The 24,309-nt window shown below is 56.8% G+C and overlaps 10 protein-coding genes across 10 annotated transcripts; 3 read left to right on the top strand and 7 right to left on the bottom strand.

Annotated features, from left to right (window-relative positions):
• Positions 1–96: 96 nt before the first annotated feature.
• On the bottom strand, positions 97–1,182 carry MKK02DRAFT_45055 (Alpha/Beta hydrolase protein; the record flags this gene model as incomplete). Its single annotated transcript, XM_053093212.1, has 3 exons — positions 97–705; positions 753–922; positions 969–1,182. The coding sequence occupies 3 exons, from the start codon at positions 1,180–1,182 to the stop codon at positions 97–99; spliced, it is 993 nt and encodes a 330-aa protein (XP_052946125.1).
• Positions 1,183–1,532: 350 nt separating this feature from the next.
• On the bottom strand, positions 1,533–4,850 carry MKK02DRAFT_45054 (phosphofructokinase-domain-containing protein; the record flags this gene model as incomplete). The annotated part of the gene is made up of 12 exons (XM_053093211.1): positions 1,533–1,941; positions 1,989–2,290; positions 2,339–2,708; positions 2,761–2,783; positions 2,837–2,977; positions 3,029–3,154; positions 3,203–3,391; positions 3,441–3,693; positions 3,741–3,810; positions 3,869–4,021; positions 4,072–4,617; positions 4,664–4,850. 12 exons carry the CDS (start codon positions 4,848–4,850, stop codon positions 1,533–1,535), a joined length of 2,769 nt encoding a protein of 922 aa, XP_052946124.1.
• Positions 4,851–5,205: 355 nt separating this feature from the next.
• MKK02DRAFT_26374 (carboxylic acid transport protein) lies at positions 5,206–7,032 on the bottom strand (the record flags this gene model as incomplete). The annotated part of the gene is made up of 5 exons (XM_053087184.1): positions 5,206–5,879; positions 5,930–6,218; positions 6,267–6,448; positions 6,498–6,688; positions 6,776–7,032. 5 exons carry the CDS (start codon positions 7,030–7,032, stop codon positions 5,206–5,208), a joined length of 1,593 nt encoding a protein of 530 aa, XP_052946123.1.
• Positions 7,033–7,806: 774 nt separating this feature from the next.
• MKK02DRAFT_37108 (uncharacterized protein) lies at positions 7,807–8,974 on the bottom strand (the record flags this gene model as incomplete). Its single annotated transcript, XM_053089563.1, has 6 exons — positions 7,807–7,955; positions 8,008–8,134; positions 8,179–8,375; positions 8,421–8,660; positions 8,706–8,888; positions 8,947–8,974. 6 exons carry the CDS (start codon positions 8,972–8,974, stop codon positions 7,807–7,809), a joined length of 924 nt encoding a protein of 307 aa, XP_052946122.1.
• Positions 8,975–9,194: 220 nt separating this feature from the next.
• On the top strand, positions 9,195–10,255 carry MKK02DRAFT_45051 (uncharacterized protein; the record flags this gene model as incomplete). The annotated part of the gene is made up of 7 exons (XM_053093210.1): positions 9,195–9,368; positions 9,425–9,493; positions 9,563–9,621; positions 9,705–9,848; positions 9,897–9,942; positions 9,994–10,126; positions 10,170–10,255. 7 exons carry the CDS (start codon positions 9,195–9,197, stop codon positions 10,253–10,255), a joined length of 711 nt encoding a protein of 236 aa, XP_052946121.1.
• A 49-nt stretch (positions 10,256–10,304) lies between these two features.
• MKK02DRAFT_45050 (nucleoporin complex subunit 54-domain-containing protein) lies at positions 10,305–12,195 on the bottom strand (the record flags this gene model as incomplete). The annotated part of the gene is made up of 7 exons (XM_053093209.1): positions 10,305–10,430; positions 10,480–10,917; positions 10,968–11,061; positions 11,111–11,226; positions 11,277–11,792; positions 11,835–12,124; positions 12,180–12,195. 7 exons carry the CDS (start codon positions 12,193–12,195, stop codon positions 10,305–10,307), a joined length of 1,596 nt encoding a protein of 531 aa, XP_052946120.1.
• A 274-nt stretch (positions 12,196–12,469) lies between these two features.
• MKK02DRAFT_25382 (uncharacterized protein) lies at positions 12,470–14,322 on the bottom strand (the record flags this gene model as incomplete). The annotated part of the gene is made up of 4 exons (XM_053087029.1): positions 12,470–13,904; positions 13,953–14,035; positions 14,085–14,134; positions 14,199–14,322. 4 exons carry the CDS (start codon positions 14,320–14,322, stop codon positions 12,470–12,472), a joined length of 1,692 nt encoding a protein of 563 aa, XP_052946119.1.
• A 671-nt stretch (positions 14,323–14,993) lies between these two features.
• MKK02DRAFT_33559 (uncharacterized protein) lies at positions 14,994–19,466 on the top strand (the record flags this gene model as incomplete). The annotated part of the gene is given in 6 exon segments (XM_053088741.1): positions 14,994–16,528; positions 16,638–16,830; positions 16,866–18,529; positions 18,858–18,942; positions 18,962–19,287; positions 19,334–19,466. 6 exon segments carry the CDS (start codon positions 14,994–14,996, stop codon positions 19,464–19,466), a joined length of 3,936 nt encoding a protein of 1,311 aa, XP_052946118.1.
• A 742-nt stretch (positions 19,467–20,208) lies between these two features.
• MKK02DRAFT_37106 (mitochondrial carrier) lies at positions 20,209–21,426 on the bottom strand (the record flags this gene model as incomplete). Its single annotated transcript, XM_053089562.1, has 7 exons — positions 20,209–20,321; positions 20,377–20,656; positions 20,700–20,826; positions 20,876–21,178; positions 21,239–21,278; positions 21,327–21,349; positions 21,395–21,426. The coding sequence occupies 7 exons, from the start codon at positions 21,424–21,426 to the stop codon at positions 20,209–20,211; spliced, it is 918 nt and encodes a 305-aa protein (XP_052946117.1).
• A 359-nt stretch (positions 21,427–21,785) lies between these two features.
• On the top strand, positions 21,786–22,718 carry MKK02DRAFT_24809 (uncharacterized protein; the record flags this gene model as incomplete). Its single annotated transcript, XM_053086940.1, has 3 exons — positions 21,786–22,068; positions 22,116–22,184; positions 22,234–22,718. 3 exons carry the CDS (start codon positions 21,786–21,788, stop codon positions 22,716–22,718), a joined length of 837 nt encoding a protein of 278 aa, XP_052946116.1.
• Positions 22,719–24,309: the final 1,591 nt, after the last annotated feature.

Below are 24,309 nucleotides of genomic sequence, written 5' to 3'. Positions count from 1 at the left end.
ACTATTGATGATTCCGACAACTACGAGTTGTAACAACCTTTGTGCGCCCAAACTCGCCCAGACCCGCTCTTCTTGCCCGACATCCACCATCACCCGCTAAGCCTTGTACCCCGGGATATACTGGAAAGGAAGGGGATTGACGTCAAAGAAGGTGATCATGGCAGGGGAGGTGAGGTTGAAGCTGGCGGTATTGTTGGGTGCACCAGAAGCATCCAAGGCCCCGGTGGTCGGCCACGAGTGTCCGAGGTTGGAGACCGTGTACGCCTGGAAAGTGGTATTGCAGCGCCAGATCATCTCGGTGGTATTGGGGTACGGGTTGGTCTGGACGGCAGGTACGTCCGTCTTGCAGCCGTTCCGGATCGCCCATTGTCGCCGCCAGAGGGGCACATTGATCGTCGCGACACCAACACCGTATGTCCCGTTGGTGTCATTGCGACCGGCGAAGGGGATGGTGGTATCCAGGACACCGTGGGCGTTGATGATAGGTACGGCGCGGGCGGGGTTGCAGCCCTTGAAAGCGAGTGACTCGGGGTAGAGAGCAGGGGAGACGGGAGCGAAGGCCGCGAAGAGGACAGAGGTGTCTGGGCGGCAGGCAAGGTAGGCTGTAAAGCCACCGCCGTTAGATTTTCCGCTGGCGTAGATACGGATCCGATCGACGCAGTAGGCATTTTGGATATCGGTGACTATGTCTTTGGCGAATTGGACCTGGGCCCATCAGCGACGATCCACAGCTAGAGCAGGAAGAGGCTCACATCGTCGACCGTCTTGTTGTAGTAAGGCGCAGAGTACCACACCCCTGTCCTATTCTCCGCGGCATTGTTCGCGCCTTGTGGATACGCAGCGATGATCGGCAGCTCATTGATGAGCAGACCGTCTTGTGAGAACTGCGAGAGCCGCTCTTGGTTCGCTGATGTTCCGCCAGCTATGACTGTCAGCTCGAGGACTCAGTCCTGCTTGGGAGGACTCACCGCCGTGGAAGCTGAGAACAAGCGGATGTGCGCCGTTCGAGGCATTGTAAGCGCCCGGGAGGTGGAAGAGGTAGGTCCGGCCCGAGGGGAGTGTCCTGTTTACCCGACCGGTCGAGTCGAGCTTGAAGCCGGCGCCGTTGGAGCAGCCGGGCGAGGGATAGGTCCATGCCGAGACACTAGCGAGGAGGGAGAGAATGACGGCTGAAGTGAACATTGTGGGCGAGGAAGGGGAGGGGAGAGAGGGAGGAGGTGTGGGGCAGAGTGGGGACCCCCCGCGACTCTAATATAAAGCCGCCGGCGCCGAATATGAATCATGAGGCCGAAGCGGGAAGGAATGCCGAGAGTGGTTGCATATGGTCGATGACTCGATCCAGACGTACAGGACATGCGGATATAGCGACCACTTCAGCCACCCCGATGTGACCCGACCACAGTCGGGAATACTCGGCTGTACATTGGTGAAGCACAAGCCTCGGTGGTGATATGGCCACCATCTATATTGCATCGATACCTAAGGGATCTTCCGCTCTAGTAAATAAACCCTTCCACCCCAACGCATGCGCCCTAGTTCTTGACCAGTCCCGTCCGCCCACCCATCATCTCCGCCAACTGCTTGAGATCACCCCACCACTCATCCGTCCCCTTCCTCAACTTCATGTCCGTGCACTTGAGTGCCTCCTCCATCGTGGCGTACACGATCTGACTGCCTCGAATGGCAATCATGACCGCGGTGGCTGAAGAGTAGGTACGCTTGCCTCGGACGTGCTGAGCGTTGGGTGTAGCGTGCTGTTCGAGGAACTGCATGCACCGGAGGGAGAGCCGAGCGGCGCGGGTACGGTCGAGAGGGGATGGGACGCCGCCTTGGAGGGTGTGGCCGAGCGAGGCGGACCGGGCGTCGAACAGCTCTTTGCCTTCTTCCTTCATGATCTTGGTGAGGATCTCGGTCGAGTAGATGCTACTGGACTTCTCGGATCTATCAAGTCAGAGTAGTTCCCAAATTAGAGTACAATGCAGACGTACCGAATGACCAGTCGCCCCTCTGACCTGCCCTTCGGATCCAGCTCGTACCTCCTCCGCATGAACTCCACATCCTCTTGCAGAAGCTTGAGCGAGATACCGTCCTCTGGCGTGTAGACGAGCACAGCTCCGACGGCCAGCGCACCAAGAGTGGCGATGTATCCGCTCTGACCGCCTTGGGTCTCGACCACGAAGACTCGGTTTCGGCTGGCTGCTGCTGACTGCTTGATGGCGTCGCAAGCCTCGACGAGGGCGTTGAGAGAAGTGTCGCTCCCGAGCGAGAAATCTGAGAGGGGTACATTATTCTAGAGGGATCAGCTGAGATGCGCCTGGCAGGGAGAGGTACGATTTACGGAGATGGTTGCGGGAAGGTGGATCATGGGAATCTGGAATGAGGGGTATGCGGCCCGAGCCTGCTCCATGATCATGACGGAGTGGTACGCCTCGAAGCCACCAATGATGAGCAGTGCGTCGAGCGAATGACGCTGGAAGCCAGCGGCGACCTGGCCGAGATCCTCGCTTGGCAGTGTACGGTTGGTGCCGAGTTCCGAACCGCCTCGGGTTGTCCAGGTGTCAACACGGAGCCAAGACAGCTCTGTGACGTTGTCGTCGAGCAAACCCTCGAACCCGTTGTGGATGCCGATGGGAAGGTGCCCTCGGTTGTGGCAGAAACGGACCGCTTGGCGGGTAGCAGCGTTCATACCTCCAGCGGGTGCTCCGACACTGCGGGGTCAGCTCGTCTTTCCCGTCTTGATTGAGGCATGATTCAGCTCACTGTATGATACCGATCCTGAGACGCTATACTCGGTCAGCTTATACCCCCTTTCCCAGCATTGGCCCATCGAACTCACCTGCTTTTCTGGCACGTGGTCCTTGATGTCCAGACTCGAGCTGATCCGGAACGCCTGCAGCATCTCCTTGAACTCGGAGTCTCGGTAGCTCATGGCTTTGGCGAAGTCCTTGTTCTCGATAGCTGTGGCGACCGCTTGAGTCTGAGAGTCAGCTTCGGCCTTAACTATCCGTCATAAGGACGGGTGACATACCTGGGCGACGGCCTCGAGAAGGGGGACCTTGATGATCTTGTTCTCCTGGATACCGATCATGTATGAAGGGGTCTCCGGTGTCGCCTCGAGGAGAGCCTGGACCGCCTGGACACCCTGGAGAGTCGGCTGGGAAATTAGCTTTGACCCGCTTTGACTTGGATAGGCGGTACTTACCAAGATCCGGTCCATAGCGCAGGGCTTTCCACCTCGTTGGGTGTGACCAAGGGTCGTCACCCGCGTGTCCAGGCCGAGCCGGTCTACCAAGACAGACTTGACATATTCAGACTTGATGGGCTTGAGGTGGCGGTCGAGTGCGCCCTCGGCGACAATGACGATGGACTTCCGCTTCCCGACCAGTCGGTGCTGGAGTCTCAGCTTTTGCGCCCCTGTCCCGGTCCCAAGCTGCACTCACAGATTGCAGCAGGTCGCACATCTCAGTCTCCCAATCATCGGCCTTTGGCGGGTCCTCCGGGATGAAGACGTAGTCCGCACCGGTCGCGATACCCGCCAGCAGAGCCAGCCACCCGCAGTGTCGACCCATGACTTCGATCACGAAGGCTCTCGAGTGAGACGAGGCGGTCGAAGAGATGGAGTCGATAGACTCGCAGATACGGTGAAGGGCGGTGAGAGCGCCGATAGTCATATCTGTGCAGGCCATATCGTTACTGTGTGATCAGTCACAGCTTCCATACAGGCAGAAGGATACACTCACTCGATGGATCCAACCAGACCGACGATGTTCAAGTGCTGGTACGCGTCCCGCTGATCGTCGTCAATCTTGCCTGATGAGTGTCAGCTAGGCGTGTCGCAATTCGTTCCTGAATTGGCACGGTAGCGCACCATTCTTGTGCAACTCCTCGACCAGCTCAGGCCATTCTCCACGAAGCTTGTCCGCTCCAGTCAAACTACCGTCTCCGCCGCAGACAGCCAAGCAGTCGATACCGAAGCTGATGAGGTTGTGCGCCGCCTGTAGTCTCCCTTCTTTCGTTCGGACTAGGCTATCAGCCACCTGAACGGCTTGTGCCCATGCAGCCTTTACGCACAAGAGGGACATCTCGAAGATCCAATCAGAGTTCCGCCTTCGCCTAACCACCCCCTGACATCGTCCCATCCGACCCGGACGATATACTTCCCCTTGAGTGTCTTTCCTTTTGGCTCCCTCGCATCCGCTACCCTTGCGCCAAGACCACCCCGCTGAGCATCTGCCAGGGCATTCTCGTCCGCCTCTCCCGCTCCATCCTTCAACAGCTCGCCGTAGCCGAAAGACAGCGGTGCCGCCGACAGAGGCATGACCTCTTCCGGGTTGGTGTAGCTGAAAGCATGTGGCGCGCCGGCTTCAATGCTCGCGAGCTTGTCGTCGGCCCTCTGCAGCTCGAGCTGCTTTGAAGGGGGGAGGGAAGCAAAGGATACCGAGCTAGACTTGAGCGGCTTGAGATTGGGTGATGATGGATCCGAGCCATTTTTGAACGTGGCGGGCGTAGCTGCAGGGGTGATGTCGGCGGTATTACCGCGGACGAGACCTTCCCAGCCTTCCCGGATGATGAAGGTCTGGCATCCTCGAGCGATACCTTGCCGGACCACCGCTCGAACTATGACATGAGCTCGTCGTCCCGTTCTCATCGATGACCAGCTCACCGGCAGCGTTCATGCCGGCCGAGTCACCTCCACTCGTCAACACCGCTATCTTCTTCTGCCGCTTGGCACCTCCCGCAGGGCGGCTGGACTGCCCATCCTGGCTGCGGGCGGCAGCTCCCTGGGCATCGCTGACCCCCTCCAGGTCCTTGGTCTCGCTAGCCGGGCTTTTGGCACCTTCGACTGACATCCTTTCTAGCTGTAGTAGGGACGAGTATAGCGTTGTGTTTCTGTTATAGGTATAGTGATGAAATTTGAAGTTGGAGGAGATAGTGCGCGAACTTGCGAAGGCGGAAGAATTAAGGTTTGGGGAAGGTTGCAACGTCATCGGAAGCCGTGCCGTAAAAGACCGTGCGCTGGAGTGGAGGCGGTCCAGGCCAAGCCGGCCCAACTGTGCTATTGGGTGAGCTCCACATCATGAGCGCTAAGGGGACCATTGCCCGTCAGAATATCAGAAGTTCGGACAAACATGTTTCAAAATCAAGCTTTGAGACAGCAGACGACGACTATATGTATTCCACTCCCGACACTAGGCCAGTACAAAGCTACCTACGCTCAACAAACTCCTCCCTTCCCTTCTCGAGGTGAGCATCACCATCGTGGTCTCCCCTGTGCACAAGCTCCGTCGCCCTAGCCGCACCCGCACCATCCTGGAAGGACACCTTGGCCTGCTCAAAGTGGGCTCCGTTCGCCTCCGGCCCTAGGAACACGCAAACGACCATCCACGCGATAACAGCACCAATGAGGATACCCTGGATGGTAGCATAGTCGGCGATCTGGGTGCCCGCAAGCTTGAGAGACCGACCGGCGTCGGCCTCGATCTGCGAGGCACCGGACGAAGCCATGTTACCGAGCTGGTAGGCGACACCGGCGAAACTGGCGCGGAACGCGGGAGGGGCAATTTCCGAGAGGTAGATGGGTACGATACCCCATGCGCCCTGGACGCCCGACTGCATGAAGAAACCGCCGGCGGTGAGTCCGGCGAAGGAGTCGGGGAGGATCCAAAGAGGGATCCAGCACGCGGTGTAGCAAAGGGTGATGAGGATGGCGAGACGACGACCGGTGTATTGGGAGACGTAGCCGGCGATGGTACCGCCGACGATGGCGCCACAGTTGGAGACGATTGTAGTCTTGGACGAAAGAGGGGAGGAGAAGCCCTTGGTGACTTGGAGGTAGGTGGGGTAGAGATCTTGCGACCCGTGCGAGAGGAAGTTGAAACCTGATCGGGTCAGCCGTTTGCTCTGTTTCGGCATGCTGTGCTGGACTCACCGGTCATCATGCAGACACCCCAGATGCAGCGGATCCAGTTACTCTTGAACATGGCTCCCATCTCCCTGAAGAAGGACTTGGTTGCTTGGCCAGAAGTCATTTGTCGCTCCTTGGCCTCTTCACGAGCGAGCAAGAATTGCCGGGATTCGGGCAGGAGCGCACGGACGATTGCGGCCGCAAGGGAGAAGCCGGCACCGATGAAGTAGATGGATCGCCAGCCGTACGGAGAGGTCTGGACGACAGTGAGGTTGATGACGGCCGCCAGAAGGTATCCAAAGGCATAGCCTTGCTGAATGACGTAAGCAACATTCCTCACTGTTTCACATGGTTATCCTACCTGGAGAATGCCCGAAAGCAGTCCTCGAGCCTGGACGGGTACGTTCTCGAGCGCAGTGGCCGCTGACTGACCCCAGATTCCGCCCATCGCGATACCGAAGAGAGCTCGAACGGCGAGGAAAGCGGAAAATGTGTTGACAAAGCCAGTGGCGAGCTCAAAAACGCAAATCAGGATCAGATTTCCTGCCAAAGTCAGCGGAACGCCCTCCAGATGAGCTGACACAAGACTGACCGACGAGAGTCCACTTGCGCCCATAGCGATCCGCTAGGATCCCGAAGATAATGGCCCCGAGAGACCGGAAAAGAAGTGTAAGGGTGATGGAAGTGGTGATATCGACGGTCCCGACACCGAAAGCGGCCGCAAGCTGAGGAACAGTGAGTGGGACGGCGAAATAGTCGTATCCGTCGCAAGTCCAGGCGAACCTAAGCGGTCAGCTGCTGCAGGCAGTCTGGAGGTGTTCCAACAATCCAGTGAGAGGGGGAGGGCCGAAATGTCAAGGGTCAACTCACCAGCCAGAGAAGAATAGGAGCCATCCCATTCTGTCAATCATCCCCAAGAGCTTGAACGGGTTCTTGGTGGTCCGTTCCTCTGTCGAGGGAGGGGAGTACCATGTAGGAATCATGGCGCGAGCGAAAGACTTGTTGCCGCGACCGACGTGCCATGTCGCGAGCTGATCCTTGACGGATGCGCGGTTGGCGGTGGTGTGAGTAGACTCATCGTAGTGAGTGGGAGAAGCTGGGTGGTTGTCTTTGTGTTCGGCAGACATGATGCGAGTAGAATGGATGAAGGATGAAGGGGCGGCCCTTATCGCCTGCCCTTTATATACTGGAGATACGGTTGGTCAGAAGTCAGCTGCAGCTGGACGCTAGACCGATTCGTGATTCTATAAATATCTTCGGCGTGAGACATCGGCTTCGGAATGACCTCGGTGTCCTCCTACCCGGATGTGGGCCTCCCCTTCCCCCTCCGCGAGTTGCGCGGTGCCGCAGTGGAGGCCGGGGTCGACGTCGCTCAGAGCAAGAGATGGTCCATAGATGCGAGAGAGGCTGTGGAGCCGCTTCGGCCGCAAGCACGGAGGTATTACGGCAGATATAAGATTAGGCCTCGTCAGCTAATTTCGGCGCGGCTTTAGCCGTTTCATGCCGTCACCGCGTTTCGGCTTGTTTCGGCTTCGCCTTCGAGAGAGATCCCGATCGACTGAGATGTGCTGCGCAAGAGAAAAGTTGGTGTAGCAAGCATACAGCAAGCTGATGACCGGCTGCAGATCACCGTACTTGAGATCTGGCTATGCCAGTTGAGAGCGAGGTTCTCCGAGCGAGTCCGAGCAGGCGGCTTTAGGACCGAAGGCGCGGGCCAGGCCGCATCGGAATGAGGAGGTTTCGGACTATAGGATTCTCCGATAAGCCTTTGTGTTACATAATGCAGTACCAGAGTAGTACCAGGCGCAGCAATTGCTCCTGGTACGACGTGATCGGTCACAAGAATCACTAAGTGCATGCTGTCTGTGTGCACGTTGTGTAGCGCTGAGATCTAGCTAGAACTACTGCTGCTCCTGCATGTGAGCTTTAGCGGCGGCCCAGTACAAGTCAACCCCATCTACCAGTCCCATTTTCTTCGGCCTCCATCCGGTCAGAGCCTCTCCAAGGGACGGCCTTGCCAATGTAGTCGATACCCATGCATCTTCAAAAGCTGAAATGTTAGCAATCTCGAAGCGAAAGTGCTTGCTGACGGAGATACTCACGGTTGCTCGGAGCCTGCAGCTCGTATCCCTGACTGCCGGAGGCACGCACCACCGCGTCACAGAAGTCGGTCAGTCGCTCGGTCTGTGGGTTGGCGCCGAGGAACGCTTGGCCCTTGCAGATGGAGCCCTGCATGTCAGCTCGATGCCCCAGAGCGGAGAAGCACAACTCACCCGCTCGGCGACTCTAAGATACAGATCCGCAAGGTCATCCGCGTGTATAGTGGTCATCCTCGACTCGTGCTCTCCTACCACTTTGAAGGTTCCTCCCTGAGCCTTGGCAGCGGGCTGGAAGACGAACATGGAGGTAAGTGACCCAGACCGGCCGTAGAGGATAGACGGGCGGATGACGATGCCTTGGACCGCCGTAGCTAGAAATCAGCAGGGACCATGGCTGCCAGCTGACTTTCACTCACACGCTAAAACCTGTTCCTCGACCTTCCACCTCCACTGTGTCAACTGCACACCGTGGCCATACGGCTGCCTCTCATCTGTCCATTGATCCAGCCCGCCGAGACCGCGAGAGTGGCACCACGATCCACCGGTGTAGATGTAGGTAAGTTTGGCGCCGTTCTGGCGCTTCTCGACCGCCGAAGAGACCGCCTTGAAAGTGGCCAGGGGTCCCTCAGGACCAGTCTCGGGGATGGTGTCGATGACTAGGGATCAGCACGCTGTGGCGTTCCAGCTGGACAGTGACTTGCCGACATCGACCTTCTCCGCCAGCTTGGCTAGCTGCTCCTTGCCCTCCGCCGTAGTGGGGTCCAGGACGACAGAAATGATCTCTTCTTTATCGAGACTTGCCGCCGTACTGGAAGACCGAGTGGTCCCGTATACGATATGCCCGGCGCGAGAGAAGGCTTGGGCGACAGGGTTACCGATGAAGCCTGTTCAAATCAGCACCAAGCTGAGCTGAGTGGGACGGTAGATAGGGGAGAGACCGACCACTAGCTCCGAGAACGACAACTTTCATTCTGACTTGGTGTTTTTGTGAGCAAGTAGATAGGTCGTGATACTGCCTACTCCGAATGCCTAATGCTTATGGCTGCTGGGGGATGGCTTTAACGGCTCTATACCGCCTAACAGACTATCGATTACTGAGCAAGCTGTTCGGTGACCGAAGCAAGGTGGAGGCGCAACATAGCCGGTGGAGGCGATATGGAGATCTTTGAGATGCCCGTTATTCGGTCATCATGCCGGCATTACGCGAGGTGGCTTTTTCCAGAGCCAAAGACGCGACTGCTGAAGTATTCGTACCTTCTAGCCTCGATAACGAGCAGGAAGAGCTAGCTCCACTACGAATAGCAGCGCCAGAGATGGCAGACGAGGACTACTATTCGCTCCAATCAATTCTTGCTGATAATCATGTGAGCTTGATCAGAGGCTAACCTTGAAATTGAGGAAGCGAGACACTGATGGGCAGAAATTGACATGCAGCTTTACCCTTGCCGTGGAGGGATTGGGATATCTGGAAGGTGGTACTGATGCAGATGTGAGTCTTGATCATAGCTATCGGTCACGAAAGTATAATATGGGTGAGAAGTTAGCGGCTAATAGCTAGCTGCAAGAGAATGCGAAGGTCGAGCTGCCATTCTGGCTCGCTCAGACTTTATCGATAAAGTAGGTCTCCCACAGAGCTCAATTCATCATCCAAGGCTTCGCTTCCCTTGCGGCGGAATAAGCACACACGCTGACCGAGCTAGCGAGTTCACCACCTTCCCCTTACCTCAACCATACTCACCGCGCGTACGGGCCGCGCTGAACGCCTCGGCACCCTCGGTCAAGCTCTCCAATCAGGTTGGCTCGAACGGATGGTGGTATAGATGGGGCAGCAAGATAGCGGATGTGTAAGCAACACGGGTCTCAGTGGGGATCGACAAAGCTGATAATGCTAGACTGGACGACCGGCCTCAGGCAGATCTACTGAAGATCATGTTCCGCGTGAGCGCCCCGTAATTGTTTGCAATCAGCCAGTAGAGACTAACCATACAGGCGTTTGTAGCCCGCCTACCACCACTGCAGGACCTATCAGCGCACCACGCGTCCAGTGATCACTCGGTGCCAGAATCTGGAGCGGGAACAGGCGAAAATTTCCGCGAGGGTATGGAGGGGGACGAGCGAGAATGTAAGCCTGTAGCTGCACTTGACATTTCCAGCTGATGCTTCAGTATTCAGAATAGGACAAGACTCTGGACAGATGATCAAGGCGTGGTATGACTCGACGTGGGGACAGAGAGCGTTTGCAAGAAGATAGATCAGGCGATCTTCGAGGCTCTGTTGTAGATATACATGGATTTTACGCCTCAGGAAGCGTTGCGCTCATGTTGAGATATCAAACCCAAGCCCTGCCTCATCACGTCCGCGTCAAAGACGGCATTGGCCGCCAAGTCGTTCAGCTTCTGTAGGGCCATTTGCTGTGTCGATAGCACCTGCGGGATCAGCTATTGTTCATCCACGGCGAAGGTTCTGGTAGCTCACCTCAGCAACCTCTCCCAACACCCTCTCATCCGCCAGCCACCCGTCCCTCTCACCACCGCCCGTCCTTTTCCCACGATGCCGCCTGATATCCTCCACCTGACCCCACAGCTCATTCACTTGGCCCATCATCCTCGCGCCACCCTTCTTTGGTGTTGATGTCCCTGATCCCGGTCCCGCGCCGTATCCTTTCAATTGTACCACAGCGGACCCCTTCTTTCCATCCACTTCCGCCTTGACACCCTCGAGCGTCTTCTTCGTCTCCATCTCTTCCGGCCGGAGGGCGCTGGACTGAAGGGAGGGGATGAAGGCGGGCGATTGAGCGGCGAGTCGGATTAGGCGGTGTTGGAGTTGCGTGAGGTGGGTATGAAGAGCGGAGAGGCGGATGGAGGAGGTGATGTTAGATTGACGGGACAGGGTGGTCAGGGCTTGAGATATTTCCTTCATGATCAGCTAGAACCTTGACCCGCATCTGCTGCCTGACTACTCACCTTGATTTTCTGCTGATGTATGCTGGCAATCTGCTCCTGCATTTGAGATCGCTTCTTGACATCCGCCCATCCGGTTGCTAGTACCGGTACTTGACTACATCATCAGCTCCGACACGATGACGTTTGATCTGAGCCAAGCTTACCTCGTCGGATTTGGGTTCTCTCTGACGGCCTTCACCCACTTGGCCTCGTCGCTTGCGCCTTGAGGTCGACCATACTGCTGCGCTTGTCCAGGTTCAACGACATTATAGAAGTAGTACTGCGTAAGTCAGCTTTGATTCAAGCGAAGACCCTATCAAACCAACTCACCTTGAAGCGGCAATCTGGGCTCGAAGTGTCCCATGCACGCTGCACCGCCTGCATCCTCTGTCCGATGTCCACCTCCGCCCGCTGACTCCCGCCCGTCATACTGGCACCAAGCGTATTTGGCGCCCCGCTAGTCGAAGCAAACAACGATGACCCCTGCTGCTGCTGGGGTTGCTGCTGCTGGGAGTTATTGAAAGAGAACATAGAGGACTGCTGTTGTTGTTGAGGCTGTTGAGACTGTCCGAGGCCGAAGAGCGAGCCGGTCTGCTGTGGCTGTTGCTGAGGTGCTGCGCCAAAGAGGGAGCCTTGGGGCTGAGTGGGCTGTTGTGCAGGAGCACCAAACAGGGACCCCGTTGCTCCCGGTTGTTGATTTGTACTCATATTACCGAAGAGTCCGCCGCCTTGTTGCTGCTGAGGTTGGGTGGTCGAGGCTCCAAAGAGTCCCCCGCCTTGCTGGGGCTGAGACTGATTCGTCGATGCGCCGAAAAGTCCGCCGGCCGGTGCTGGCACCGCTTGGGTCTGCTGGTCAGATCTGCTGGATACCGAAGACATGTCACTCACACTGCCAAACAAAGATGACTGGGGCTGTTGCTGCTGAGGAGGAGCGCCGAAGCTCGGTGTTGAATTCGTTGCGAATGGCTGTTTATTGTTTGGGTTCGGACCACCGAAAGAAAACGACGAGGGGTTTGCTGGCTGAGCCGGCTGGGTACCGAATAGTCCACCAGCCTGAGCAGGCTGCTGCTGCTGTTGGGGATTTGGCGTGCTGAATCCGAAGGTCGATTGGCCTGCTGGCGCATTGTTCTGACCAGTCGCGCCGAAGAGGGAGCCGTTCGCAGCGGGTTTTGTGGCGCCTAGTGTTTATCAGCGGGTCGATCATCTTACGGTGACTCATAGATATTGACTTACCAAACGAGAAGGACATGGTGGGCTAGTCCCGGCTGAAGCTATAGTGGAGATGTGATAGAGGAAGGTGAAAGTTGAGGTCAACAGGTGAGCGCAGAAGGCTTGACCCGAATTGCTCCCGCTGAGGAATGTGTTGCGAAATCTGTGGGTGCAGGTCGATGGCCCGATGGTAGCAGGTGTGCCAGAGGTGGCGGATGACTGCAGTCCAAAAAGATAGCTCACATGAGCAGTGCATCTGACGTGCACAGCACATAGTGTCCGCTGGATACGACGGAAAGATTCAAAGAGAAAGATCACACGCCAAGCTCAGCCACTACCTTCTCCCACCATCCCCGTTCCGTATCGCTGATCACCACCTCCTCATCCTCTAGATCGCCGACCCATCGCTCGACATCCCTCTTCTGTATTCTCCTCCTTGATTCGACCTGCTTGAGCAGACCAAAGAGACGCGCCATCCCCTCGTTGAGCTTCCCCTTGTTCGCCATCGCCAACTCCATCTCGGAAGCAAAGAGGCAGACCCGAATTTGCTGCAGGATAGTCTCCCTTCCCAGCACCTCCATATCCCACCCTCGAGGCGCAGGTATCTCCGCCTTTGCCGCAGCACCTGAGTCGATCTTGACCCAGGGAAGCCCTAGTCCCTCCGCTGCCCGGCCGGCATAGGTGGTAGCGTTGGTGACGAGCTGCAGAAGGTTGCTCTTGGCCGTTTCGTTCACCGGTGCCAGCCTAGCCCGAGCCAAGCTCCCCTTGCTCAGCTCTAGCAGAACGCTGGGTCGGAACTCCCTTGGCGTGTCCGCAGTGATTGGAAGCTCGAGCGCTTTGGTGAGGAAGGTGATGGCTTGGGAGTGATGGAACCACGCCTGCTGAGCGAGGGGATTGGGGCCGGGTGGAAGCTGGGTAGAGAGGACGATGCTCCGATTGGCGACTTTGATGTGGCACTCCGCAAGTGTCATGATGATCTCAGCCCGTACAGTCGGCTCGTCCGGGGTCTGCTGATCCAGCGAGTCCAGCAGCCGGGATAAAGCCGCCGAAGCGCCCTCGAGACTCTGCAGACTCCCCGATCCAGGCGTAGCGTGCGCTTTGAACAGATCCCAAATGATCCCATCCATCGCGAGCAGGACCTTCATTTCTGCCAGGTCAAGCTCCGCTTGTCGACCGGGAGGGCACCACCGAGCGGCGCGGTCGAGAATGGATCGTACCGCCGTCTGCTGCGCTTCGTCTGGTGGCTGTATGGGGTCGACCGAGACCCATATAGATAGGTGCGTATCGACGAGGGCGAACATGGTGTCCATGATGGATGAGGGAGTGGGGAGGTGTAGCTCATATGTTGCTTCGTCTTCCCCTCCTTCCACCTCCATCCCGTCCGAAGCGGGGGCGGGAGTATCCCCTGACGTATCTGCGCCCTCGTCTACCGCCGCCTCTGTCGCCTCCTCATCCTGCTGTTCCGCCTGTTGCGAAAGGTACTCCTCCTGCCCCTGGAACACCTGCTCCAATACGGTTCTCGCCTCATCCCTCGACGCCCGCACCTGCGGATCCCGCTCGTCCAGCTCCTCCCGCATGTCCGCTAAAGTCGTACATGATTGAGCGAGGTTGAAGCCAGCATCCAGCTGGAGTAGGGGTGACTCAGTAAGGGACGATGCCTTTCGGTAAAGCTCGATAGACTTGGTAAGGTAGTCGACCGCAGTCGGCGGCAAGAGAAAGGCCGTTGCTAATGTGTAGAGTACCCGCGCTCTAGCTTGGAGTCAGCAGCTGCTCCCTTATAGGATATGGAAGACTCACTGGTTGTATGCCGAGTCATACTCCTCTTGCATCCCATATGCCTGCTGATACAGTTCCAGCGATCGCTCATAATTCCGCTGAGCCTGCTTTGTCAGCTCATGCCGCCGTCCACAAAGCCGGGGTGAGACATACCCTATCTCCGTCTCTGTATCTTTCGCCCTTTTCTTCATAATCTACTCCCCCTGCAACATTAGCCCTTGATGTCCTGTCCACAGAACTAAGGGAGAATATGGGAGGAAGACATACCATCCATCGCCTCCTCATAGGTGTCATAGGTGACTTCCCTCTTGTTCTTTCCACCGCGCTTATTGTTCCGAGCCGGAGAGTCCTCGTCTCCTGCTCTGCGTTTCTGTGGTAGTCTGGGCGCCATGCTGCTCTCTGCTAAGTAATGATATGAGAGAGATCGATGATATCACCATCCGACCAGTTCCGCACCAAGTATCAAATTCTGCATGCCGGCAGTGTCAGATCGGGTTGGTCTTGCAAGCAGCGACCTATCTGGCTCTTTCTCCTTCGTCCATATGTTCGAGATCGTGATCTATCCGGACTCTCGCCCAGTCACAGGCCTGTCGAACGCATCTGAAGACCCTGCTCACCCTTTGGGGAATTTTCCCTTTGAGAGGCCGCGTGTCAAGTGGGCCGTAAGATCGGATCTTTCCTTTGGGCGTTAGCCCCTCTCACTCCTCTCACCCCTCTCACCCCTCTCACCCCTCTCACCCCTCTCACCCCTCTCACCCCTGACCACACCCATGACACTGTGCCAAGTGGCGCTGTGGAGGATGTCCAGTCTATTTGGTGAGAGTCTCTCGTTCATCTCACAACATCATATCTCCGCCTCACCAATCCTTTCCGCCGTCACCACTCACGCCCAACTCCCCTTGCACAGCCATCCCCACACAGCCGTCAACACACTCACAGCCCATATCGCCCCACTCATACCACCTAACAACTGCTCGCCCTGCAGAAGCTCGGTCATCCAGGAGTAAGTCAGCTTCTGCGCGAGAATTACAAATACTCACCTCATCAGATTCCTCTACCCAGATGTCATCGAATTTCGAAACCGTCAGAGGTTCGGACTCGTCCTCGAAAGACGTGTTTTACGAAGCCACTGAGGACGTCTATGTCTCTTCTGACGAGGAAGAGTACGAGGACGCCAATGACCACTTCGTTACGGACGGCGATCTCCCGATCACTCTGAGCTCCGCGTCGGACAGTACCGACGTACCGTCGTGTTCCGCCGGCCTTTGGATCAGTCTGGACGTCACCGACGTCGATGACTCACAGTATTCGTTAGACGATCATCGGGGGAGCGACAACGATGCCTCTGAAGATGTCACTCCCCTCGGCGTCCATCAAGATGCTGTCAGAGACCCACAGAGCAGCGACAATCCCTCCATCCTCCCCTCCCTTGTCCGATCGAGCTGCTTCGAGCCCGGTAGCGGAGATTCACCATCCGAAGCACCGGTCACCAGTGATCTGAGCGAGACGCACCGACCGGAGATGACAGCGACCCTCGATTCATCACTCCCTGCGACTATTCCAGAGAGCCGACTGCCACTGCTCTCGACTGTAAGGCGGGAGCCGATCATTCCAGCGAGCCATTCCTCCTCTGACGAACCTTTCGATATCAGCTACCATCAATACTCGACCACTTCGACGCCAAACGCCCAACGCGGTGGCATGCTCGACACGCACCTAGTAAGCTCCGATGCCGAGACTTCGCTCAGCGATGCTCCCCATAGCACGTTCTCACCCCCTGCTTCTTCCGCCGTCAGCGTATCTAGTGCAGCGACCTCGCACAGCAATAGTCACGGGAGCACCCCTTCACCTATCGCGTCTTCGACCGCCAATATCGAATACCCCACCTACTATCGCATCAGTGACCCAGGTGCCGACACTACCGCAAGAAGTTTTCTCATGTACTCGGCGGACGCGCAACCCGATCGATCCTCCGACACCTTCACCGGGTTGGAGACGCAGGAAGGCCATCAAGCATGCACGGAAAGTGGAGGTACGAACAGCAAACTACCCGCGCTGCCATCCTCTTGGTGTCCCTCACTTGACACATCTACTGGCGCGCCGCCCGGCAGTGCTGTCATCAAACCGACATTTACATACAGGCGCTACGTACTCCCCTCGCAGCACACGTCTGCGAGATCGTCGGTAGAGTCCAAAGCTTCATTCTTTGACGCAAATGACGTCGAACCCTCGTCCGCCCGTTCGAGTTCCGAGCCTGAAGATTCCGCTCCCAGGACTACAGCTCCCCTTACCGGTACCGATGTACGTGATCCGCCCCATCATCGCCGCCGGTCGAGGCTTCTCACGGCCATGAGCAGCTATATGAAGGAGCCATCAGCCTGGTGCAAGTCCGCATGGTCAGCGATCTCCAGGCGGCCTACGGCATCAAGCTACTCGGTCGCGGGGACGTCTGTCTCTGACGCTAGCCTAGACTCAACTGCTTCATCGAGCGAACATCAACGTCCACCTCGAAGCGAATGTCCGACTCGAGGCGCACGGAGCCGTTTTCCCACCTCACTATGCGGTCGATACGGGTTGAGAGTCCACACGGCTATGAAGTCTGTGCTCCATGCAGTCGAGGGCTGACGACAGTCCTGCGAGGCTGACTTTACCAAGGTACAGATGACAGTTTCTGTAGGTTACGCTTGTACCGGGATACGGTGACAGACGAGAATTAGCGGAAGTAGACAGTCTGATGTACTCAACGAGTCCTGGTCCGCTTACATTCTGTATGAGCAGAGCTACAATCGCTCGCCAGAGGCAGCGAACAGTGGTCTCCAATATTATGGGCATGCCCCCGGCTGATGACTTACCGACCGCCACGTGGGCTCATGGGCTAGGCGAGTGTGGCACTTTGCCGGTCATGTCTGTCCTTTGTGCCCTTGACTCTGTGAGGTGCATCGTAACAACGCAATCCTTTCGCCCCCTGAGAGCCTCTACACCGCCCCGCAGAGCCCACCAGAACGACGACCCGTCCATCACTTGACTTTCGCCACTCCCCTCCTCTCACCGCCCTCACAATACATCCTCCCTCAACACTCCCTTGCACGAGCTACCTGCTATACCATGAACCAGATCATGAACTATGGTACAGGATGGGCACCGGATACCGCAGCATTTGGGTATGGCTACCCTTCGCACCCCGGGTACTCCCAGTACCAGGGTGTATCCAGCTCCGGATCGCCTACTTTCTGGGAAAACACAGCGCAATATGGCCACTCGCCACCGAGCCACGGATCTCTTTCGGCCGAAGCTTACCACTACGCACAACAGAGCCAATTGCAATATGAAGACTACGTGGCTGCCCTCACTGCCTCCCATTATCATCCGCTACCGTCCGCTCTTCATCCATATCAAGTCTACCCAACACCCCCCAACATGCAGCAGGCCATGCTGCCAAGCAATTACGGGCCTGTTCCCCCCCCCCAGACCACTGCTGCTACCTTGAAGACCTTCGACCCGACAGCGGCATCTATGAGCCAGTCTGCGAGTCAATCGCCACTCCGACTTGTAGAGGACCAATCCCTGGCAGTCTCATCCCCATCACCGCCCAGCGCCATCCCAAATACGTCAGAAGTCGGTGAGGCTACCCCACCCACTCTCATCAAGCCTCCTCAGAAAGTCCTTGAGACTCCGATATCCCATACAGTCCCACCTACAGCTACAATATATTCCGATATATCAGTGGCCCCTCCTGCTGTCAGCGCGACTGTTCTCAACCCTGAAGCCAGCACAAGCGATTCTCTCGCGGTAGCCGGCTCAACCCTGGATCCTGATGCGGTAAGAAGAGTGATCGATGCGTTCACTATCGCCCAGTCACAGTCCTATAATGACACGACGTCCGGAGCGCATACAGTTCCCGAGGTGCAGGTCCCGCTCACTGCGCTCACATCGAGCGCCGATCATGTGGCTGAGTCACATGAGGCACCCTCCAATTACTCCCATTCGGCGATGACGGTCTACGAACCACAGCCCAGCGGACCAGCCATGCTGAGTCGCACTCATCCTGAAATCAAGAAACGACGTCATCGTGGCCACATGCAGCCCAGCTTCCAGGCGCCTGGTCACGAGGCGGATTCTACATACTCAGACACTTCTCCTGGGATCGCCGAGATGGCTGCAGAGCTTGCAGCTAGGGGCACTCTGACCGCCCTGAGATCCGCATGGTGGGGGACGAGTAGTGTGGCAAAGTCCCTCATGAGCGCTGCGAGCACCTTCTCATCGACAATCCTCTCTGCTGCCACAACTACCACAGGCACATCAAGGCCAAGACCCCCTCCACACCACGTATTGCAAGCCTCGCCATTCCCTCTTCACTCATTCCGCGGCCACGGCCGCCGCGACTCCCATCATCGGTCTGGTGTATATCACTCCCATTCAAAACGGCAAAGGAGGCAATACAGGAGGTCATACGCTGATTACAGTCCTCTTCAGAGCCAGAGGAGCATGAGTGAGGCAGCCACCATGAGATCGGCAAAGCCACGAAAGAGGGGGGATAAGACGTCGAAGAAGAAGAAGAAGGGGAAGGGGAAGAGACTGGCTCAGTTGTTCGGTCGCTAGTGATCCCGTACTCGAGGCATAATGCTTTCCTGCGAGAGCGGCGGATCACCTCGCTGTCCTGTCCTGCATGAATCCGTAGGGGCTCATAGACTCTAGTGGCGCTTCTGAGACTCTGATGGGTTTCAAAACTGCCACACACACTCTTGGCTCAACAGCTTGCTTATGGCGCAGCACCTAGGAATGCCTTGGGCCTCCCTGCAAGCTCTCCGCCATTCTAGTGCTTTCTGCACAGCATTCCCTTTGTACATTTCGGGGCACCCTGCGTTACAGATTATCCTTTGATGGTTGTGGACATGGAGAGTCACAGCGGTCTGAACTCGATCCCAGCATCGTCAACCTGACTCCCACTTCCTACATTTCACAACGTCGAAGAACTGTCAACACCCCCGTCTGCACCCACGCCGAGCATACCGTCAGCCTATCCACCCCAGATGACTACCGCCGATTCACACAACGCTGCTCCATTCGAGAGTACACTCCCAGACTCCGCTATTGCCCCCCTTGACCCTAAGGGCCAGTTGACGGTGGCGATCTCGGACACCAAGTCTGAGGATGGCCTCGGCTCTCAAGAAATGAGAGGAATGGAGCCCACCTCATTGTTTCCTGACGAGCGTTCCGCCACCTCACAGGAGACAGTGCCAGATACCGCCATTATCGATGCAAGACCTGAGGAGCCAGTGCAGCCCACAGAGAGCCCCTCGGAGGAATTGGAACCACCTTTTCGAGCCACGGGCAAGACTGCTACTGAAGACCATGAGTGAGTAGCCGTGGGCTGCAACGCCAGTGTGATCTGGATCTGACAGAGTACAGACCACCCGTCGACTCAGGTCCCGACAACATTCTCCCGCCCGACGCGCCCGCGCCCGCCATCGAGGGAGACATCTACGGACTTCTCGACCGGCTCGACCAGCCGTCCCGCTTGTCGAGCTTCTGTAGCACTATCAAAGACACAGCTTGCTCGGGATTTTCTTTCGCCACATCGCATGCCCCTTGGGCTCTGAAAGGGGTGGCTGTCCTCGGACTCTACGGCGTGAGCGCGGTGGCCCACTGCTTGATGATTGGCAGCAGGGTCGTCGGCGGCGCGGCTCGAGGCTCAGAGTTCGTCAGCGAGCTTACGAGGGATGTCGCGATGGAACGGGCACATTGGCTCTTGGGAGTCGGGACAGCCAACAGCGGGGCGGCGAGCACGCTCGGTACAAACGAAGGAGGTGTGCTTCCTAGCACAGATGCCCCAGAGTTGTCTGTGGTCGGTGATGAGGGCGATGAGGTCGAAGTCAAGACAGGTGTCGCCACGGGTGATGGCGAGGCTGACAAGCTGACGACTGGGATCGAAGCCGACCAGGTGGCCGCAGCGGAGGCTGCACTCGGATCCTGATCGTCAATCCGATGTTCCTTGCTGCAACTCATCCACTCAGCACTGTGTTTAGCTCATCTGTGTTCTTCCCTATGCATGAGGTCGTATTCATCGTTCGTGAGCAGGAGTGAGTGAAGCAGGGGACTGGATGGCCCACCGACGTCATCTTAGACCTTGCACATCTATCGTCGGACCGGGCGTCCTCCCGAGGGGCTGTTCATATTCAGTACGTAGTCAGCACCGGGCCATTCAACCCTCATCCGTCTTCTAGTTGTATCATCTATAAGCCCGACAAATACATTACCAAGATCAATCACCGTCCATCTAGCGGTCCTTCGTGACCTCTCCGATTGTCCGGTCATCCCGGATATAGTCGATCCCCTTGCGAATCTGCTCCAAGAACACAAACATGCAGATCGTATTTGGTGTGAGACGGACTGTTCATGTCAGCCAGCGAACCCTCCCTTCCCACTTCCACTATAAACCACTCACTCCAAGCTGGCAGCCATCCCCTGAACAGGAATCGAGGACCCTCCGTCCGCAAAGATTCCGTCAAAATCGACATTACGCCCTGTCCAGCGCCCTTCTGATTCATCACTCGGCTCTTGAGCACGTCGGCAGGCGCGCAGATCGTGGTAGCGATAGTGCCGGCGGCGGCAGAGGCGGTGAAGTGAAGAGGCATGCCTTCGGAGAGGATGTTGGCGGAGAGCAGCGCGTCCTTGAAGAAATCGTATGAGACTAGTTGGGATGCGGTCATCAAGATAGCTCGGACCTGGTGGTCAGTCTAGCACAGATCTGGGGGAGACTTCACGTACCGTATTTGGCGCTAGTCCACGGATCAGACTGGAGCCTCCCTCATCTTTCACCATTCTATAAACCCCTTGGAGGGCATTACTATAGTTGACCCGCTGTTCTGCTGGTTTCGTGGGATCTGCTACCATACTGAAACATCAGCTTTTGCACCAAACTTAGATCGTTTTAAGTTACTGACCGGACCAGGATGATATCTGCTGGGTTACCGGCGAGACCACCCAGAGCTCCAGCCCCACTCGCGCACATGACCATATCCAATGTAGATAGCTTCTTCCCACCCTTGGCCATCTCCGTCTTGAGCTTGTCATAAGCCCCTAGTCGGACGATAGAGTATGTCATTTGACGGAATATAGAAGCTGTGAGACCGGTATATAACCCTCGGACACCTGCAGCGTCAGCCAGTATCGGCGAGCAGCGCAGCGTAACATACCAGCTGTTTGCAGGACATCCTTGATAGAGCGGACGAAGGTTGTCTTCTGGGCTGCTGTCTGCATGCGCCTGGTTGATGAGTCCCGCTCTAGTCCCAGAGCCTGCCACTCACACTCGCATGACATCCAGAGGGTGGGTACAGCACGCAGCCACTGGTCTTATCAGCGCAACACCACCTGAAAGTCGTTGTCAATACGTACTCGACGCAGCCGCTCCGCCGATCCTGCAGGTATCAGTTTATTTCTTCCTCGACCAGCCAATATCTCACCAGAAAGGGTATGCCTGATTCTTGGGTGCCATCTTCGCGTAAAGATACAGCTGATGAAGAGAGCGACAAGGCAAGCAGCACACCTATGGCCAAGAGCCAAAAGCTCTAGGGAAATTTCCCGCGGTCCGGGCTTGACGGTGCCGGCATTCCGCCTCGGATTCGCCCGAAACCCCTTTAATCCGGCCGAAGTTTAAGCTTAACTGACACGCGTCCAACGTCTTGGACGTGTCACCACCCAATTCATCCCGCTCTCATCTCACCAGCTTCTTGCTCATACAGCACTGGCTTCCGATATACATACACCGGTCAAGGCTCACTCAGGGAGGGTTCCTCCACTGGCCAGTCCGTACTGGTCGCCATACAACTCGCTCGGAGAGACTTCTCGCGAAACATGACATCCTTCCTGGCCTCGGTTCACCCATACCTTACTCCCCTTCACACCGCCATTCACCCTCGCATACCCTTCGCACCCCTGGACATCTATGGAGCAATCCGCCTCTCTCAGGTAGTCGAGTGGGTAGCTACCGGTGTACTCTCGCCCAGTGCCGAATCGGACCAGCCATCCGCCAAATCTGAAACGAAACGCGTTGGGAAAGGGAAACCGCAACGCGCAGGAGTCCTTCAGGAATGTATGGGTCTGCTGGTCGTGCTATTTGGAGGAGAAACATTCCTATGTAAGTCTCTGGCTGTTTAGCATACTTGGAACATCTGACCTTTAAAGCAACCTGTACTCGCACACCACCATCTTGGCTCATCACCCCGAAGATCGGCCTGCTATTCTGCCTCATTCGTAAGCTGGTCTCCACCACGTTGGGGACTTGGCTAGAGCTCATCTGTAGATATCTTGCATACTCGAACCTCACTGCGAAGGCTCATACCTGCGAGACCCACCCTTACCCTCGAACTGCTACTATCGATCCCGGATGCGATCGGTCGTACCCTGCTCTTAACCCGCTTCTCGGTTCTTCCCCTCGCCCGACAATCACCCAGCTTCTTCGCCCTTCCCTCCACACCGGCGACACTCATACTAGTCCCCTTCATCCTCGCTGCGCCATATGCGGCTCTCGCCTTCACCGGTACCAATCTCTTCTCTCCGGAGCCGTCGATGTCAACGCCGATGGAGCTCCAGCCTCAGGGCTGGCTGATGGTCGATGCTTGGCTCCCTCTGCTGATACCTGCTATGTTCTGCACACTCTTGGGCCCGGTTCCCGGCTGGGGTGTGGGACTGGGATGGAGCGAGGAGGAGGCAATCACGGCGTGTACCGGTATGGTCTTGGCGGCATTTCTGGGGCGTTCGTTATACAATTATGGCCCGCGGAGGTAGCAGTGAGGACGACTATGCCCTGAGGAGGTACACGCTGAGCCAAGAGGCACGGAGGAATCGATGGTACCTGGGAGAGTCTCATTCGAACTGTTACTCTGTCGCTGACGAGACGAGCTCTCTGGCGCTAACTCTACTGATACGTGCGAAGGATGGGGACTTACTGAGATGCTGAGACTGCTCACCATCTCCCGTCAACGTATGTATGAGTTGCGGCTGACTCAAGCTGAGACGGTACCGCCAGAGGGACCGTTCCGAAGTGCTATCTGGTCCTTGCTAGCACGCTGAGTGCAAAGCTTATCAGATTCGGGCGAGGGCCGATCTGTGAACCTGACACTGACACTATCCGACCAATTGATCACCGTCTGTATGCATGCACTTCACTTGATCTGAGAGTCACGACGCTGCCTTGCCTCCTCCTCGCGTGCAATCTCTGCCTCCGCCTCCATGGTGAGCGCGTCAAACGTCGCTGACCACTTGCCGGCTGCCTTGTGGAGCTCCTTCAGGCGCTCGAGGTACTCATCCGACAGGGCCCTGATGTCGTCGGCGAACTCCCTCGAGTTGATGCGCTTGTCGTCATGCTGTGTCAGGTAGGTGCTGACGGAGCGGAGGAGAAGTGCTTCTTTCACAGCGTACATGTAATCTTTGCGTCCATACCCGCGCTTGGAGAGGAGTGCGAGTTTGTCCTTGACGGACTCAGGAAGACCGATCAGACTCGCGATGTCGCGCTCGCTGAGCTTCGTATTGGCGTCCCGAGACGTGCCGACACCCTGCGTCTCGGTGTTGCGCGGCAAGTACAAAGATCTGAAGAGGGTGCTGAAAGACATGGTGAATCTCGTGGGATAAATGGGCAGCTCGGGGCTTGAATCAAGAGGATAAGTCCACCGCGCGCTGTCAATCCAGGCGCCTTGTGTGAGGAGGATGTATCTGCAGGTCATCGCTCTTATCGCATCGCATCGGCTCGGCAGATAAGGCAGGGAACCAAGGTCCGGGCGGAGTCTGTACACGTATCATATGACGCCGTCACCACTCATGAAGAAGCCACCTCAACGGGGTTCACTCAAAGGATGGACACCGTGCGGCGTGTTAGCCGGTAACTAGCTCGGTAGCACGTGCTCGGGGTGCTCTGAGCCTTCATAAGAAGCTCATTGGCCCGAGCCGAGCCATCGTTGCCTTCTTGCGATCATCACGCCACTCTGGCTTATCGATGCTCAGGTCAAGCTGAGTATCACCCTTGCATCATGCCAGTCACAAGCGCGAACAGGATGTACATCAGTTTCAGGAGAGGCAGTAGTACTCAGTCTGACAACGCGGTCTCCAGCTTGTCACTCTTCGTCAACTTCATCCTGCAGCTTCTGGCAATCCGCCTCAAAGTCAGCCTTCGTCCGCCTAGCCTCGACGTAGAGCGCCAAAAACCTCTCCAGCTGCTTACTCGCCGTTTCGTCAGCCTTTAGAAAGGTCTTCTGCTCCTTGAAGGTTGGAACACCCATGCTCGAGACCTGATCGACGACGCTGTGTGCCCTCAGACACTCCTTGACGGCTTCCAGGAACTTGGCGGTTCTGACATGAGTGGCCATCAAATCGTTGAAGGATG

This window comes from Dioszegia hungarica, assembly GCF_025882075.1.
Source record: "Dioszegia hungarica strain PDD-24b-2 chromosome Unknown MKK02contig_8, whole genome shotgun sequence".
Lineage (NCBI taxonomy): Eukaryota > Fungi > Basidiomycota > Tremellomycetes > Tremellales > Bulleribasidiaceae > Dioszegia > Dioszegia hungarica.
The sequence above is the reverse complement of the archived record's forward strand: the minus strand, read 5'-3'. Positions and strand labels throughout refer to the sequence as shown.